This window comes from Pogoniulus pusillus, chromosome 1 (genome assembly GCF_015220805.1).
Source record: "Pogoniulus pusillus isolate bPogPus1 chromosome 1, bPogPus1.pri, whole genome shotgun sequence".
NCBI classification, from domain to species: Eukaryota; Metazoa; Chordata; class Aves; order Piciformes; family Lybiidae; genus Pogoniulus; species Pogoniulus pusillus.
Window position 1 is genome coordinate 10,971,884 of NC_087264.1, and position 12,654 is coordinate 10,984,537.

A 12,654-nucleotide genomic window follows, 5' to 3' on the forward strand; every position below is an offset into this window, starting at 1 on the left:
CGCCAGTGCCCGGCTCGGTAAAAGCTAGCCCCCACCGCCCGCAGCCCTATTAAGGCACTCGTCCCCTCAGCCTTCAGCCTTGCCATCCGCCGCTGCTTCGCCCCAGCTTCCTGTCCTCGCAGGGCTCATTGCCGAGTTCCTGAGGAGAAGGCGCAGTCACCGACCGTCCTCGGCTGCTCTCCGGGAGGCGCTCGCCGAGCCGGTCAAAGTGGCCCTTCCTCGGCGAGGGGCAGTAGTCCCAGCTGGCTGTGAAGGCACAAAGCGGCAGCCTCCATTCTTAACACCTCCTGTTGAAACCTGAAGGGTCCCAGTGGACAACAGGTTGCTGTGAAGGGCCGTGAGAGTTACCAGTGAACCCAATGGGAACTCATGTTTATATGTCACCTATAAAGCATGTGTTTGGGGAGTTTTGAGGGACACTACCAAGAGTGGTGAACCCCCTTCCCCGAGGAATAGCTCTGCCTTTGCTGTCTGTGGACCCAGGTCTCACCTCCATGGCCTGGGCAGATGCCTTCCAGAAAGCTCTACCTGCCTTCCCTCAAGGCAGCCTGCTCCAGGGAAAGTCAGCTCAAGGCTGACCAAGCTTTTCACACGGGTTTTGTAAGGCTGTAGGAGAAACCAGAGTGTGGGGTAAGAAACAGTGGAATCGTTATCTAAACCCCAAATAGCATGGTACTAACTCCTACTTCTGTCTCATGTTCAGGACTGAGGAACCCTGCATGCCCCAGTGGTGGGGGATGTAGTCAGGAGGCAAGGGAGGAGCGTATCACCTCATCTGCTTACAACAAGCCCAGGCCATCTGGCATGGGACGGGTATGGGCATAGAGCATATGAATCACCCTGGACGTGTAGGTAATGTTCCTGGCTAAATCAGATGGTGCTCTGTGCAGTGCTGTGTTCACTTGTAACCTGTAATGCCAGAAGTGGAGAAAAAGTCATCCTTCCACAGTAGCTGAGAGCCATTTAGATGACATTTTGTGATTTAAAAAAATCACTGTGATTCCACCATGTATGAGAGAATTTTTGTCTATTGCCTTCAGTGAGGACATGCTTCTTTTTGTTATGCTGTTGACCTGCCCATATCATAATTACAGTAGTATTTGTTATTTAGTTATGAAACTTCCATCTAATCTAAATGTAATGTATGCAGGTTTAGAGGTTTCTTAAACTGTCAACTCCTACTCAGCTGTTTTTCTGACTGGCAATCATCATTCTACTGTGCCTTTATATTTGCACCTACTCTGATTTTTTTTTTTTTTTTAATTTTTGGTGTCATTGGTTGTATCTGTCATTTTTTATGTTCTTAAGTCCTTTTTTCCCTATGATGAACTGCTGTTCAGATCACTGTGGGCCTGACTGTAAGTAAGATCAAGACACTCAGCAACTCCTGTTTTCTGCAGGTGCTCAGCTTACTGGAGATCATCAGCCATTCCCAACAGACTGCCTAAGCAGTGTGAAAAAGTGCACCAAGAATAATAACTAGGCAAATACATTTTAAGTTACAAATGTAAATGGTAAGAGAAGTTTCATCTGCAGTGCAGATGATGCGCTGCAACTAATGCAGATGCAGCTATAACCAATTTCTTTAATCTACTGATACATGAATGTTAAATGTTTAATTTTCAAGTGCTGTTTACTTGTCAGTTATCCATTGGAAACAATTCAGTTGTTGGTAGCAAACCACTTTCCCATGCTGTTTCCTGCAATATTCTTCTAGATTTTGTAGATGTTTATCTCCTAATTCTTCAGGTTCATCTTATGTTCACACAGGTGATTTCAGAATACGCATTCACTAGCCAACACACATCTCCTCTTGCACTTGTATGCTGTGCAACATTTATAATTAAGCCTCTTAGGAAGTTAGCCACGTGGCCCATGATTAACTTCCCTTAATTCTTCGTTGTTAAAGCTCATTGCAGAGATCTTTGCGGTAATCATCCCACCTTTCCATCTTGAACTGGAGAACAGCAACATAGCGTGTAAGTCAGTATGAACTAAGGTATCATCCCAGCATGGAAAGTAAGTCTTGGTGCCTTTATCACAGTCTAACAGGCCATACAGGCTTATCTAGAGAAAGTGTTCTCTCAGCAGATGAGATAGATAAAACAATTGATCAGAGGCTGTTGACACACAGCACAGCATTTATAATTAAGTCACTAGGGAAGCTGACATGGGATGCTGTAACAAAGGTAGGATCCAAGTTACATACAGTTTTCAGGAAATCTGAAAATGCTGTCTGAATAAAACATAATCAGGTAATGGACACCACTGACTTCCTGCAAGCTAGAAATTTGTCAAGTAGTGGTGAGGAAAAGGGAACAGAGGGCACACAGTTTATTAAACATGTAAATTGTATATATTTTGGTTGTTTTGCACCTGTGACTTTACACATCTTCTTTTCATACAGAAGTTCTGTGAAGAAGAGCTGTTTGTGTCAGAGGTGCTTTAATGTATTAAAGCATTGGGACTACTACCATCTTGTAATAATGACTGGCATTCCCTGTTCTTTAAGGCTGGGATGGAAAGAATGTACCCAAAGAACAGAATGAATCCTTGGATTTTCAGTTCTGGAGGTGATCTTGGCTCCACAAATCTGTACAAAAATTATAATACAGGACAGTCAATTGCTTCTGTGTTTGTGTGGCAGTGGACAAAAGGAGCCTTCATACCTACCCTGATAGGCTTTTTTTTGTGAAAAAAATCACAAAAATGTGAAAAAAAATCACAGAAATGTGGTGTGATATAAGAAAATGCTCTTAGTGTTATTTCTGATGTTCTAAATGAAAAATAAAACCTGAGTGTTTTACATTAAAAAAACCAACACATCAGAACTATGTTTGCAACTGAGGTCATCGAGCAGTATTAGATTTGAGGATTCTGAGTAAGATTTTACACTTATATTCATTTTAAAACTGGCTTAGCAATGGCATTATATGCATTTTACACTGTTCTGAAGCATGAACATTGTCTGAAACTAGTAAAACATAGGGGAAGATTTTGTGAGGTTAAAAAGGCAGAGGAGACCTAGCAAGAGGATTTGTTCTTTGATCCAAGAGATAAGAGACCAGACTTGCACAGACACTGAGCCCTTGGCTCCCACTGGAGATCTGTATACCCAGCATCTCAGTCTACCGGGCTTGGAATAACTCGGAAATCTGGATGGCAGCCAACACAAGACATTTTTATTTGAAGCAGTCTATGTTTTTAATTTGGTAATGATTTCCTCTATATGTATATTTAAAAAAAATCCTAGGCAGTTCTGTGAAGTGCACATGCTTCTCATTGTCGGGGTGAGGGTACTGATTGTGGTGCTGAAAGAACTGTGGTGAGGAAAGAGTTTCAGCTGATGTCTCCTGGCATTCTCAACCTTTATCAAATACGGGAGCTCTGCGAGTTAGATGTGCGCTCACGTGGGTAAGTACGCTTTGGACAGGAGGATAAACATGGGCTCTGGTGTGAGAAATACACGTCAGAGAATGATAAAGAAACTATTATGTAAAGGTGAAAGTCAGATCAAGATAGTAATTAACGTTGCAATACATTTATTTCTTCAAACAATGGGATTCTTAACTGCATCTTAGCTTTGGGACAAGTCCTGCACATTCCTACAAAGACACCAGTGGAAGCTGCCATTTCCTTGAATTTCAGGTGAACTTCTGTTTTGAGTGGGAAATCAACCACCCTAATAAAGCTTAAGACTTTTCTCATCATGACATGAGCAGGAGACTCACTGCACTTTACACAACCACCCTACTGGCTTTCGGATTAAACTGTAAATGAATCCATGAATTTGCAGGTGCTGGAGGTGAGGCACAGACCAAGCCCCAGAGCTTTCTGGCAGGCCAAGGCCACCACTGGAGTGCTGAAAGCTTAATGTTAGACCCAAGCCATGTCAGTTGCTTCTGCCCAGTTAAGTCAGGCAGTTAATCACTTGTGACTCAGGGCATACTGGTTCTGGCACTACAAAGCCCTTTTTAGAATGATGGATTATTACACCTGTTAGTGAATCCTCAACCCCCATGTGATCCCTGAACAGCAGCTGGCCGTGTGCTGGTATTGGTGTGCAATGGCACTACCACCTGTGCACAGTCCTTGCCTGATGGGATGTGGAAGTGGTTTTCCACACGTGTATACATGCTCAACGAAGACACCATGGCTGCCGTTGCCAGTCTGCACCCCCAGTAAAGCTCTACCGATGTCGTCGCGCCCCCTAATCCCCCCACGCTCCCCCCCAGGTTCCCCAAAGTCAGGGAAAATGGCGGCAAGCCTGGGCCTGACCAGCGACAGAGCACTGGCCCCACCCTGCCGCGCCGGGCCCAATGGAATGAATGGGTTATAAATAGCGGCCAATGGGGCTGTGGGTCGTGCTCTATATAAAAGAGGCGCGGCGGCGGCTCAAGGGCTCCACTCCGGCTAGGGCGGCAGTGGGTGCGGAGATCCTTGCTTTGCCTGCGAAGCCCTCGGTAAGTCCAAGGGCTGCCGAACCATCCCCCGGCTTTGAAAGGGATTTTTTTTTTTCCCCCGAGTGTTTATTTCCATTCCCTCCCCCCCCCTTCCCCATTATGTGGGGTGGAAACGTTTCCGCTGAGGAGCGGTTCCGTGGGTGCGGTGGGTATCAATGCGGGGCAGGGGTGCCCGGTGTGCAGCTGGGGCGGGGGACGTGGCGCGGAGCTCCAGCGGGGCGCGGCACAGGTGCTTACCGGGCTTGCTCCCAGATGGAACGGGCCCCGCACTAAAACCAGATTAACCCGGTATTTAGCAGGGTAGTTACATATGCTAGCCCCAGCCAGGTCCCCCGAGGGAGCTGTCTGTTGTGTAATGGCTTGTTGGATGCTTCCCACCCCTACACTCCCAAGTCAGGGAGCAGCCGGGGCTCCGCGGGCGCGGAGGGCGCCGGGCGGTGGTTCTCCTCTGGCTGGGGAGCGACGGGTCCCCCTCGCCCGGCAACGGCGGGAAAAGGCGCGACCGCTCGTCGATGGCGTCGCGGTACCGCCCCGCTCACCTGCCGCCTGGACCGGCTCCCGATGGGGCCGAGCCCATTCTCCCCCTGCCCCGCCAGCCCCGTGGCTGCCCGCCTGCTCCCCCTGCCCCGGAGCAGCCGGCGGCGTTTGCCCGGCGTCGGCACGGCGGCTCTGCGCGGTCTTCGGCGCATCCCTTAAACCGGGCGTTGCCCCGGAGGAGCGAGGAGAGCCCCTGCCCTTGCGGCTGGGATATTGAAGGACGGGACAAGGCCGGTGAAGGCGAAGAACTTTTTTCCTTCTTCCTTCCCGTCTCTTGTGGAAGGTGGTGTAGCAGCAAGGGTGCAAATGGCATGGGTAGAACAACAGCCAAGGTGACCTTGCCTGGGTGCCTGGCTTTCCCCCGGGCAGTTTGGAGGCCTGCCAAGCCCCTTGTGATAGGTTTCCCCTCTTTCTCCCTTAGTGACTGCGGTAGGGTCAGACATGCCCTTCTCAAACAGCCACAACCTCCTGAAGATGAAGTACTCTGCTGCTGATGAGTACCCTGACCTGAGCGCTCACAACAATCACATGGCCAAGGTGCTGACCCTGGACCTGTACAAGAAGTTGAGGGATAAACAGACTTCCAGTGGATTTACGCTGGATGATGTCATCCAGACTGGGGTTGACAACCCAGGTAACAGCCAGGGACCGTTAGATCTGCATAATGATCTGTTCTCCCTCCTTACTGGAAGTGCTTCTTGACAATGGCACCCGAAGCTCTTGAGCTGCTGAGGGGCAAATCTCACAAAGCATTGAGCAATGGCTCTGAGCACATGACTGTGTTAAAAGAGGCCTTATTCTATCAAGCTGTGTTCCTTGTTGTGATCTGACACATCAATTCCCAGACACTTCAATTATGTAACTGCTCTGCTAAATACTTTCAATTTGGAAAAAAAAAAAAAAGAGGCAACCCACAAATTCATTCTAATTATAACACAACCGGGGGAAAAAAAGTCAGCTTATCAGGCTGTTCTGGTCTATTCCTATTCTAAACTGGTTATGTGATGTTCCCTAGCACTTCTATGAAAAAAGGGGGAGCAGATGTGTTTACATGTTAACATTACAGTATTTATTTTCACTCTAGCAATATCAAAATGGCCCAACTAAATAATCAGAGACTGCCTCCTGATGAGGAGTACCCGGACCTGAGCACCCACAACAACCACATGGCCAAAGTTCTAACCCTGGATTTATACAAGAAACTGAGAGACAGAGTCACGCCCAGTGGCTTCACCCTGGATGATGTCATTCAGACTGGGGTTGATAATCCTGGTAAAATGCATTGAGACTATTTTATGTGAGCCAGCTGAAGTAACTGGTGCTTTTGAATATGATGACTTGAAACTAATCTCGTGGAGGTGGTATTTGAGCAGACTACAGAAATGCAGCTGTCTGTAGCAGAAGGAACAAAAGAGCGAAGCATGCTTGCCTACAGCAAAGCATGACTGTTTAGATGTGGAGTTCTATCTGGTGGTCTAAATTAGCTAGTGAAATTGGATGTGCTGTGCAAACTTGTCCTAAACCAAGCTTGACAAAGGAGCATGGTTTAATGGCAACAGCTATGGGCTTCCATAGCACTGCATTTTACTAACTGAAGTGCAAAATGTAGGGTCTCTCCAACTATTTTAATGCAAGAATGCACTTCTAAGTGACTAGACCTACCACTAAAGAACTTGCCTGGCTAGTGCTGTGCTGGAGTACAGCCAAATATTACCCAAACTTAGCTCTTCTGACTTTATTACCACTCCAGGCCATCCCTTCATAATGACAGTAGGATGCGTAGCTGGTGATGAAGAATCCTATGAAGTGTTTAAGGAACTCTTTGATCCAGTTATTGAAGACAGGCATGGTGGCTACAAACCAACTGATGAGCACAAGACTGATCTGAATGCTGATAACCTGCAGGTATAAACTTTGATCAATTACTGGTACCTAGTGGTCTGAGAACTGGGTAAAGTTGTTGGAAACTGCCTGAGCGGATTGCTCAGGCTCTGTCCCCTCACTTCTTACTAACACGGGTCCACAGACTCTGTCCGATGCAGTCAGACTTAAGAGCTTGCTGCAGCAGGATTTTTGTCTGGGTAAAACCAGGCAGCTGGCACACAGTAGGAGCTTGCTTCATGTGCTGTTGCAGCATAGGTCATGTCAAAGACATTCAACATGCATTTCCTTGAACTGAGCTAAACAGCACTCTTCTAGAAGTCAAGGACTGTCATAAGACTTGCCACTTCCTGCTATCTGATTTTGGATCTTAAATGTCACCTGGTTGTCTCTTATTAGATTAAGTGTTATTGCTAGGAGTAAGGATTTCAGATGTTACTGTAGACTCTAGAAATTTGTACTACCATGTTGATTGGCTAGCCATAGGTTGTCTTGAAAATATTGCAAACAGTAGTGAATAACTCTCATTTTCAGGAGTAAACACCTAGTGAAACAAATCTGCCTCATGCTAACACCTCTAGATTGCAGATATAAAGGGCTACCCAGGCTGCAGTCTGAAATAGACATGAAACTGATGATATCCCCGTCTTTGTAGCCTTAGCCTCAAAACAAAGGTTTGTGTTATGTGTAAACTTGAGCTAATGCTGAAGAAAACAGTCCTGAAGACACTGGCTTCATCCAAGTAGTGCATGCTTAAAAGCATGGGAGCTACATGTATTTAGGATAGGCGTCTTGGTAACAGTGTTGTATTCACTGTTTTCTTAATCTTGCAGGGAGGTGATGACCTGGATCCCAATTACGTGCTGAGTTCCCGTGTCAGAACTGGCAGAAGCATCCGTGGATACTGCCTTCCCCCACACTGCAGTCGTGGAGAGAGGCGAGCTATTGAAAAGCTCTCTGTTGAAGGTAAAGTGACAACTGGGTGGGTGCATTGGGGAAGCTGCTTAATTCCATGGCACAAGGTGTTCTTTGCAGTTTTAAAATGGAGGCAGTTGGTAAAAGCTGCCTTCCTCAAGACTCAGTCTGAGCTTGGAGCCTTCCCTGGAAAAGGGTCATTACGTTACAGCTGTCTCAGCATTGCAGACTGTAGCTGAGAGCAAGAGCACATGTCAGAGGGAAGTTGGCCTGCATTAAGCTGACCTTTGCTGATGTTAAAAGCTGCTTTCTGTGAGTGGGGAAAGAGGCTGCTTCATTAAGGCTCAAACCTGATGTGTAGTAGGTATGTAGCAACTTCAGGGCTTGAGTCATGGCTGCTGTATTTTGTGGCTGCCCTTAATTGACTTTCATTAATATTCAGGTTGTTTAGAGGTGTAGTCTTGTTCTAGATGTGCAATTGACTAGAGTAAGGCCCATTTTTCAGTGGAATTTCTCAGCTGCAGGTTTTTCCTATTCCCTCTCACCTCCATTAAGTGAGAGGAGAGGAAACATTCAGAGTGCAGTCCTGAAGACGATGTAGTTGCACCAAAAACTCTCAAGGTCAGTGTAATGGTTCTGGACTAGAATAATACTGCTTATTATATTCATGACCTTGATTTTCCTTGGAAGAAAGCACTCCACTTCTGGAGCTAAGCAGCAACAATGATTCTATACTATAAGAGAAAAAAGGCTACTAGTGTATGCCTGGAAGGTGCAGACAAATCGTCCGATACTGCCCTGCACTCTGTAATGCTGCAAAGACATCGCCATTGCAGATGAAAGTAAGGGAGGAGCCAATCCCCAGCAGATCAGATGATTCCATGCTTTGCATGTGGTCTTTGAAATGCTGATAATGTTTAGTATATTTGGTCCCAGCCTAAAAGTGACTTTCTTTCAGCTTTGGGTAGTCTGGAAGGTGATCTCAAGGGGAAGTACTATGCTCTGAGGAACATGACTGATGCAGAGCAGCAGCAGCTCATAGATGACCACTTCTTGTTTGACAAGCCAGTTTCTCCTCTTCTTTTGGCATCTGGGATGGCACGAGATTGGCCTGATGCCAGGGGTATCTGGTGAGTATGCCTGCAAGGGAAGGAGTCATACAAAGTCCCTGGAAAAAACATACTGCAGCTGTGGGTCATAATTTTGGGCAAAATGGCATCTCCTGAACTCATATTACTGAATCTAATGAGGAACTCGAGTGTTATCCTTTGGGGAACTTGCAGCTAAACCCAAAAAATTTTGACAGGTGTTGCTGTACACTACACTGGGCTGGTAGGAATAAGCCAGCTTGCCTAGCCTGTTACCAGAGCCTACCTATCCAGCACAGACAATTGAATCAGCTTATGAATGTAAATCACTTCTAAAGTAGTAGATGTGCCACTACATTCAGCTCTTGTCTGAGCAGCTTAGAGTAACTTGTAAGAAACCTTAGTGTTGGCTTTGCTCAGACTGGATGCCTTGTCTCATCACTTCTGCTTGCAGAAACTCATTGATGTTGGGCTAGTATGGCTTTACTTGTAGTGATAAGATTTCCCACCCTGCCTCTAGAGGCTTGGTGACATGAGTTGAGTGATAGAGAGGTGTGGAAAGGAAGGACTCTGCTTGTCAGATGTAGGTCACCTATGTAAAACTCTGGATCTCAGAAGCTTCTGCAGCATAATTAACTTTCTCCCTTGTAAGCCAATGGGTAGGATTTTATCAGCTGGAATGCTCCATCTTATTACTGCAGGTGCCTTATTACAGGCCAGAGGAATCATGCTTTTTCTGTAGGTCACCTTTAAGATTGCATCATCTACCTGCAGATTGCCAGCACACATAGCGCTGTCATCTGAGCATGACTAATCTACAAGCTTGAAGTGTAAAGTCTCTGTGTTGTCTGCATAAATAACCTTCCTTATTCTAGTTAATTTTTGATCCTAATCAAGCTGAGAAATTAATCAACATAATAAATATTGACAATAGTACTTGCTGCAACCTAGGGCCGGATGGGACCGCTGGTGTTCAGAGGTCTAATCTAAAATTAATAGTGAGTAGTCTAAAATTAATAGTGAAAACTCAACTTAGTTCCCCAATAAGAGAGAAAAAGATGCTGCCAGAATCTGACAAAATTCTCAAAAGGCTTTGTTGTATTCTGTCAGCATGGTGTCGTCATGAACATCACTGTACAAGGTTGCTGCAAAGTCTATACTGATCATCCTTCTGCATCATGGCTGGATTTTAGAATTTGATACTGTAAGACTGGCTGATCTCATGTTATTAATCGTTCTGAACTGACTTTAAAAGAGGTCAAAGTACCTTGAATATAGCAGGGTAAAAATTAGCTTAACTCTTTCAGGTCCTTCATGGATAAAAGGAGTAAGATTAATGTCTGAACAGGCATCTGAACAAAAGCTACAATGATAATTTGGTGCTGTTGCAATTATCTTGAAAATGTCAGGTGGGATGAGTAAGTTGCTTGCCTTGCTTCCTAGGCATAATGATAACAAGACCTTCCTTGTCTGGATCAATGAGGAAGATCACCTTAGAGTTATTTCCATGCAGAAAGGTGGCAATATGAAGGAAGTGTTTACCCGCTTCTGTACTGGGCTAACACAGGTAAATCAATAGTGTCTGAGCTGTAGGTGCAAATGGTTTGCTTGTCTGATTTGAGCTGAGAATGCAAACTCTTTAAAGTCTCCTCCAGAGTCCTGCATGGTGGTGCTTCATAGCCTGGGTCTCAGAACATCCTGATGGAAGTCCAGAGCTGTGAGGGCTCTGAAACAGCTGTTGTATTAGCAGCTGAAATCTAAAACATGTTCTCTGATGTGGCACCCTTTTCCAAGTGTCTAAACTAGACTTAAGGGCTATTTACATGATTTTTATGAATCAAGCATTGAGACACTGTGAGAGGAGAAATTGCTTGAATGTGGCAAGGCTGGACTGAAATCTCTAGACTGGAAGTTTTTTTCAGCTTCTACTCTTGATCTGATCTTGAGCCCGATCAGGCTCTTCCCTAATACTAGCATATGTTGCTTGGGTGCATCTGGTTAAATTAAGCTCCCCAACAGATAGTGACTTATTTCAGTGTAGCTTCAACTTGGCCTGTCTTACTGCTAGGAGCAAGATTAAGGCCTTAAAAGCCTTGTTGGTGGCCCTTTGTTCCAAATGGAAGGGGCTTAGTGACTGACTTAAATAACTTCAAACTGTTGTGGCTGTTGCTATGTAACTGAAGCTGTAAATGAGTGCTAATGGACGACGTACATCCTTCAGGGCAGAGTGCAACCTCTGAACATCTATTTTATCTCTATTTATAGATAGAAACTCTCTTCAAGTCCAAAAACCATGAGTTCATGTGGAATTCACACTTGGGCTACATCCTGACCTGCCCATCCAACCTTGGAACAGGGCTCCGTGCTGGTGTGCATATCAAGCTACCCAACCTTGGGAAGCATGAGAAGTTTGGAGAAGTCCTCAAGAGGCTTCGGCTGCAGAAACGAGGCACAGGTGAGAAGTGATAGTGATGTTCTAGTCCATGCTGCCCTAAGACATCTGTAGAAGCTTGACTACAGCCAGAGTAATGTCTTGGTCTGGCAGTGCCTTTCAGACCATCTGGAAAGATACCCTTATTAAGAGCAGGGAGAGACCCAAGCCTTAAAATAGTATCTCAGAACTGGGGATGACAATGCTCTGCTTGGACCTTACTGTATCTGGCTATCTAGACATGCCCTTCTGTGTGGTATAGTGAACACCAGATAAGGTATCACAGTATCATCAGGGTTGGAAGAGACCTCACAGATCATCAAGTCCAACTCTTTACCACAGAGCTCAAGGCTAGACCATGGCACCAAGTGCCATGTCCAACCTTGCCTTGAACAGCCAGGCAGCTGCTGTTATAAGCAGGTATGAGAATCCTGATTAACTTTCTATGTAGGAAGTAGGCAGTGTACTTCTGACCACAGGCTAGATGGCTTATGGGTTAAAAGAGTAAGGAGCTGGCCTAGTGGCATGCTCGATGGCTCAAGTTGGCAGTCACCTGCAGCTTTAGCTCTCTACATGTAGGAGTGAGGCAGCAGTGGCAGCTTGTAGAGAATCTTATTGCTGTGTTCCTATGTCAAGCTAGTGAGGGAAGAAAGGTAGACTCACCTGCCCTGTCCATGGTCAGTGTACTAACTGCATTTTGTGCTCCAGGTGGTGTGGACACAGCTGCTGTTGGAGGAGTGTTCGATGTCTCTAATGCTGATCGTCTTGGCTTCTCTGAGGTGGAGCTGGTGCAGATGGTGGTGGATGGTGTGAAGCTGCTCATTGAAATGGAAAAGCGCCTTGAGAAAGGCCAGTCCATTGATGACCTCATACCAGCTCAGAAATAAAGCACTTTGTTCTCATGGTTCCTAACTTATTGGATAAATAATAAAAATGTCACTCCAGTTCAAACCTTTGGAGTCAGAGCCCACTTAGTTACACTGTAGAGAAGTCTTCCATCCATCTGTGTTAGAGTTTATTTTTTTGATGGTTGAGATGTTGCTGAAAACAAAATAAAGTATTGTTTTGGCTTGAGATGTCTTAAATGTGTTAACTGAATGAGATTTAAGTGACTTGGTTTTCTTAGTTATGCTGGAGGGGCTTCTTTGTTTGCTGGCACAACTTTGTCAGTGCTGCTGCAGCTTACTCGAAGTGTGGTCAAAGCAGTGTCAAAAGGGAGCCTTTAGCTTGGTTTTAATGGCTGTAAACTTGAGAGCTAGGGCTAAAACATGAGTTGCAACAAACATGCCCTACCTTCAAGGCTTTGACTTGTACATCTGCTCATGGCAACTAAACTGTC

The 12,654-nt window shown here is 45.6% G+C and overlaps 1 protein-coding gene and 1 long non-coding RNA gene across 3 annotated transcripts; both read left to right on the plus strand.

The window, feature by feature from the left end:
• The first annotated feature begins 118 nt into the window (after nt 1-118).
• LOC135180505 (uncharacterized) lies at nt 119-3,710 on the plus strand. Its single transcript, XR_010304466.1, has 2 exons — nt 119-852; nt 2,408-3,710. It is a non-coding gene; the product is annotated as an uncharacterized LOC135180505 (long non-coding RNA).
• Nucleotides 3,711-4,356: 646 nt separating this feature from the next.
• On the plus strand, nt 4,357-12,389 carry CKB (creatine kinase B). 2 transcript variants are annotated; one of them, XM_064166764.1, is made up of 8 exons: nt 4,357-4,463; nt 5,422-5,634; nt 6,751-6,905; nt 7,715-7,847; nt 8,755-8,926; nt 10,328-10,451; nt 11,150-11,339; nt 12,024-12,389. In XM_064166764.1, exons 2-8 carry the CDS (start codon nt 5,442-5,444, stop codon nt 12,200-12,202), a joined length of 1,146 nt encoding a protein of 381 aa, XP_064022834.1. In that variant the 5' UTR covers nt 4,357-4,463; nt 5,422-5,441; the 3' UTR covers nt 12,203-12,389. The 2 variants fall into 2 exon arrangements, with proteins under 2 accessions (XP_064022834.1, XP_064022901.1); XM_064166831.1 differs by lacking the exon at nt 5,422-5,634 and adding an exon at nt 6,085-6,272 and having other exon boundaries at nt 4,358-4,463.
• Nucleotides 12,390-12,654: the final 265 nt, after the last annotated feature.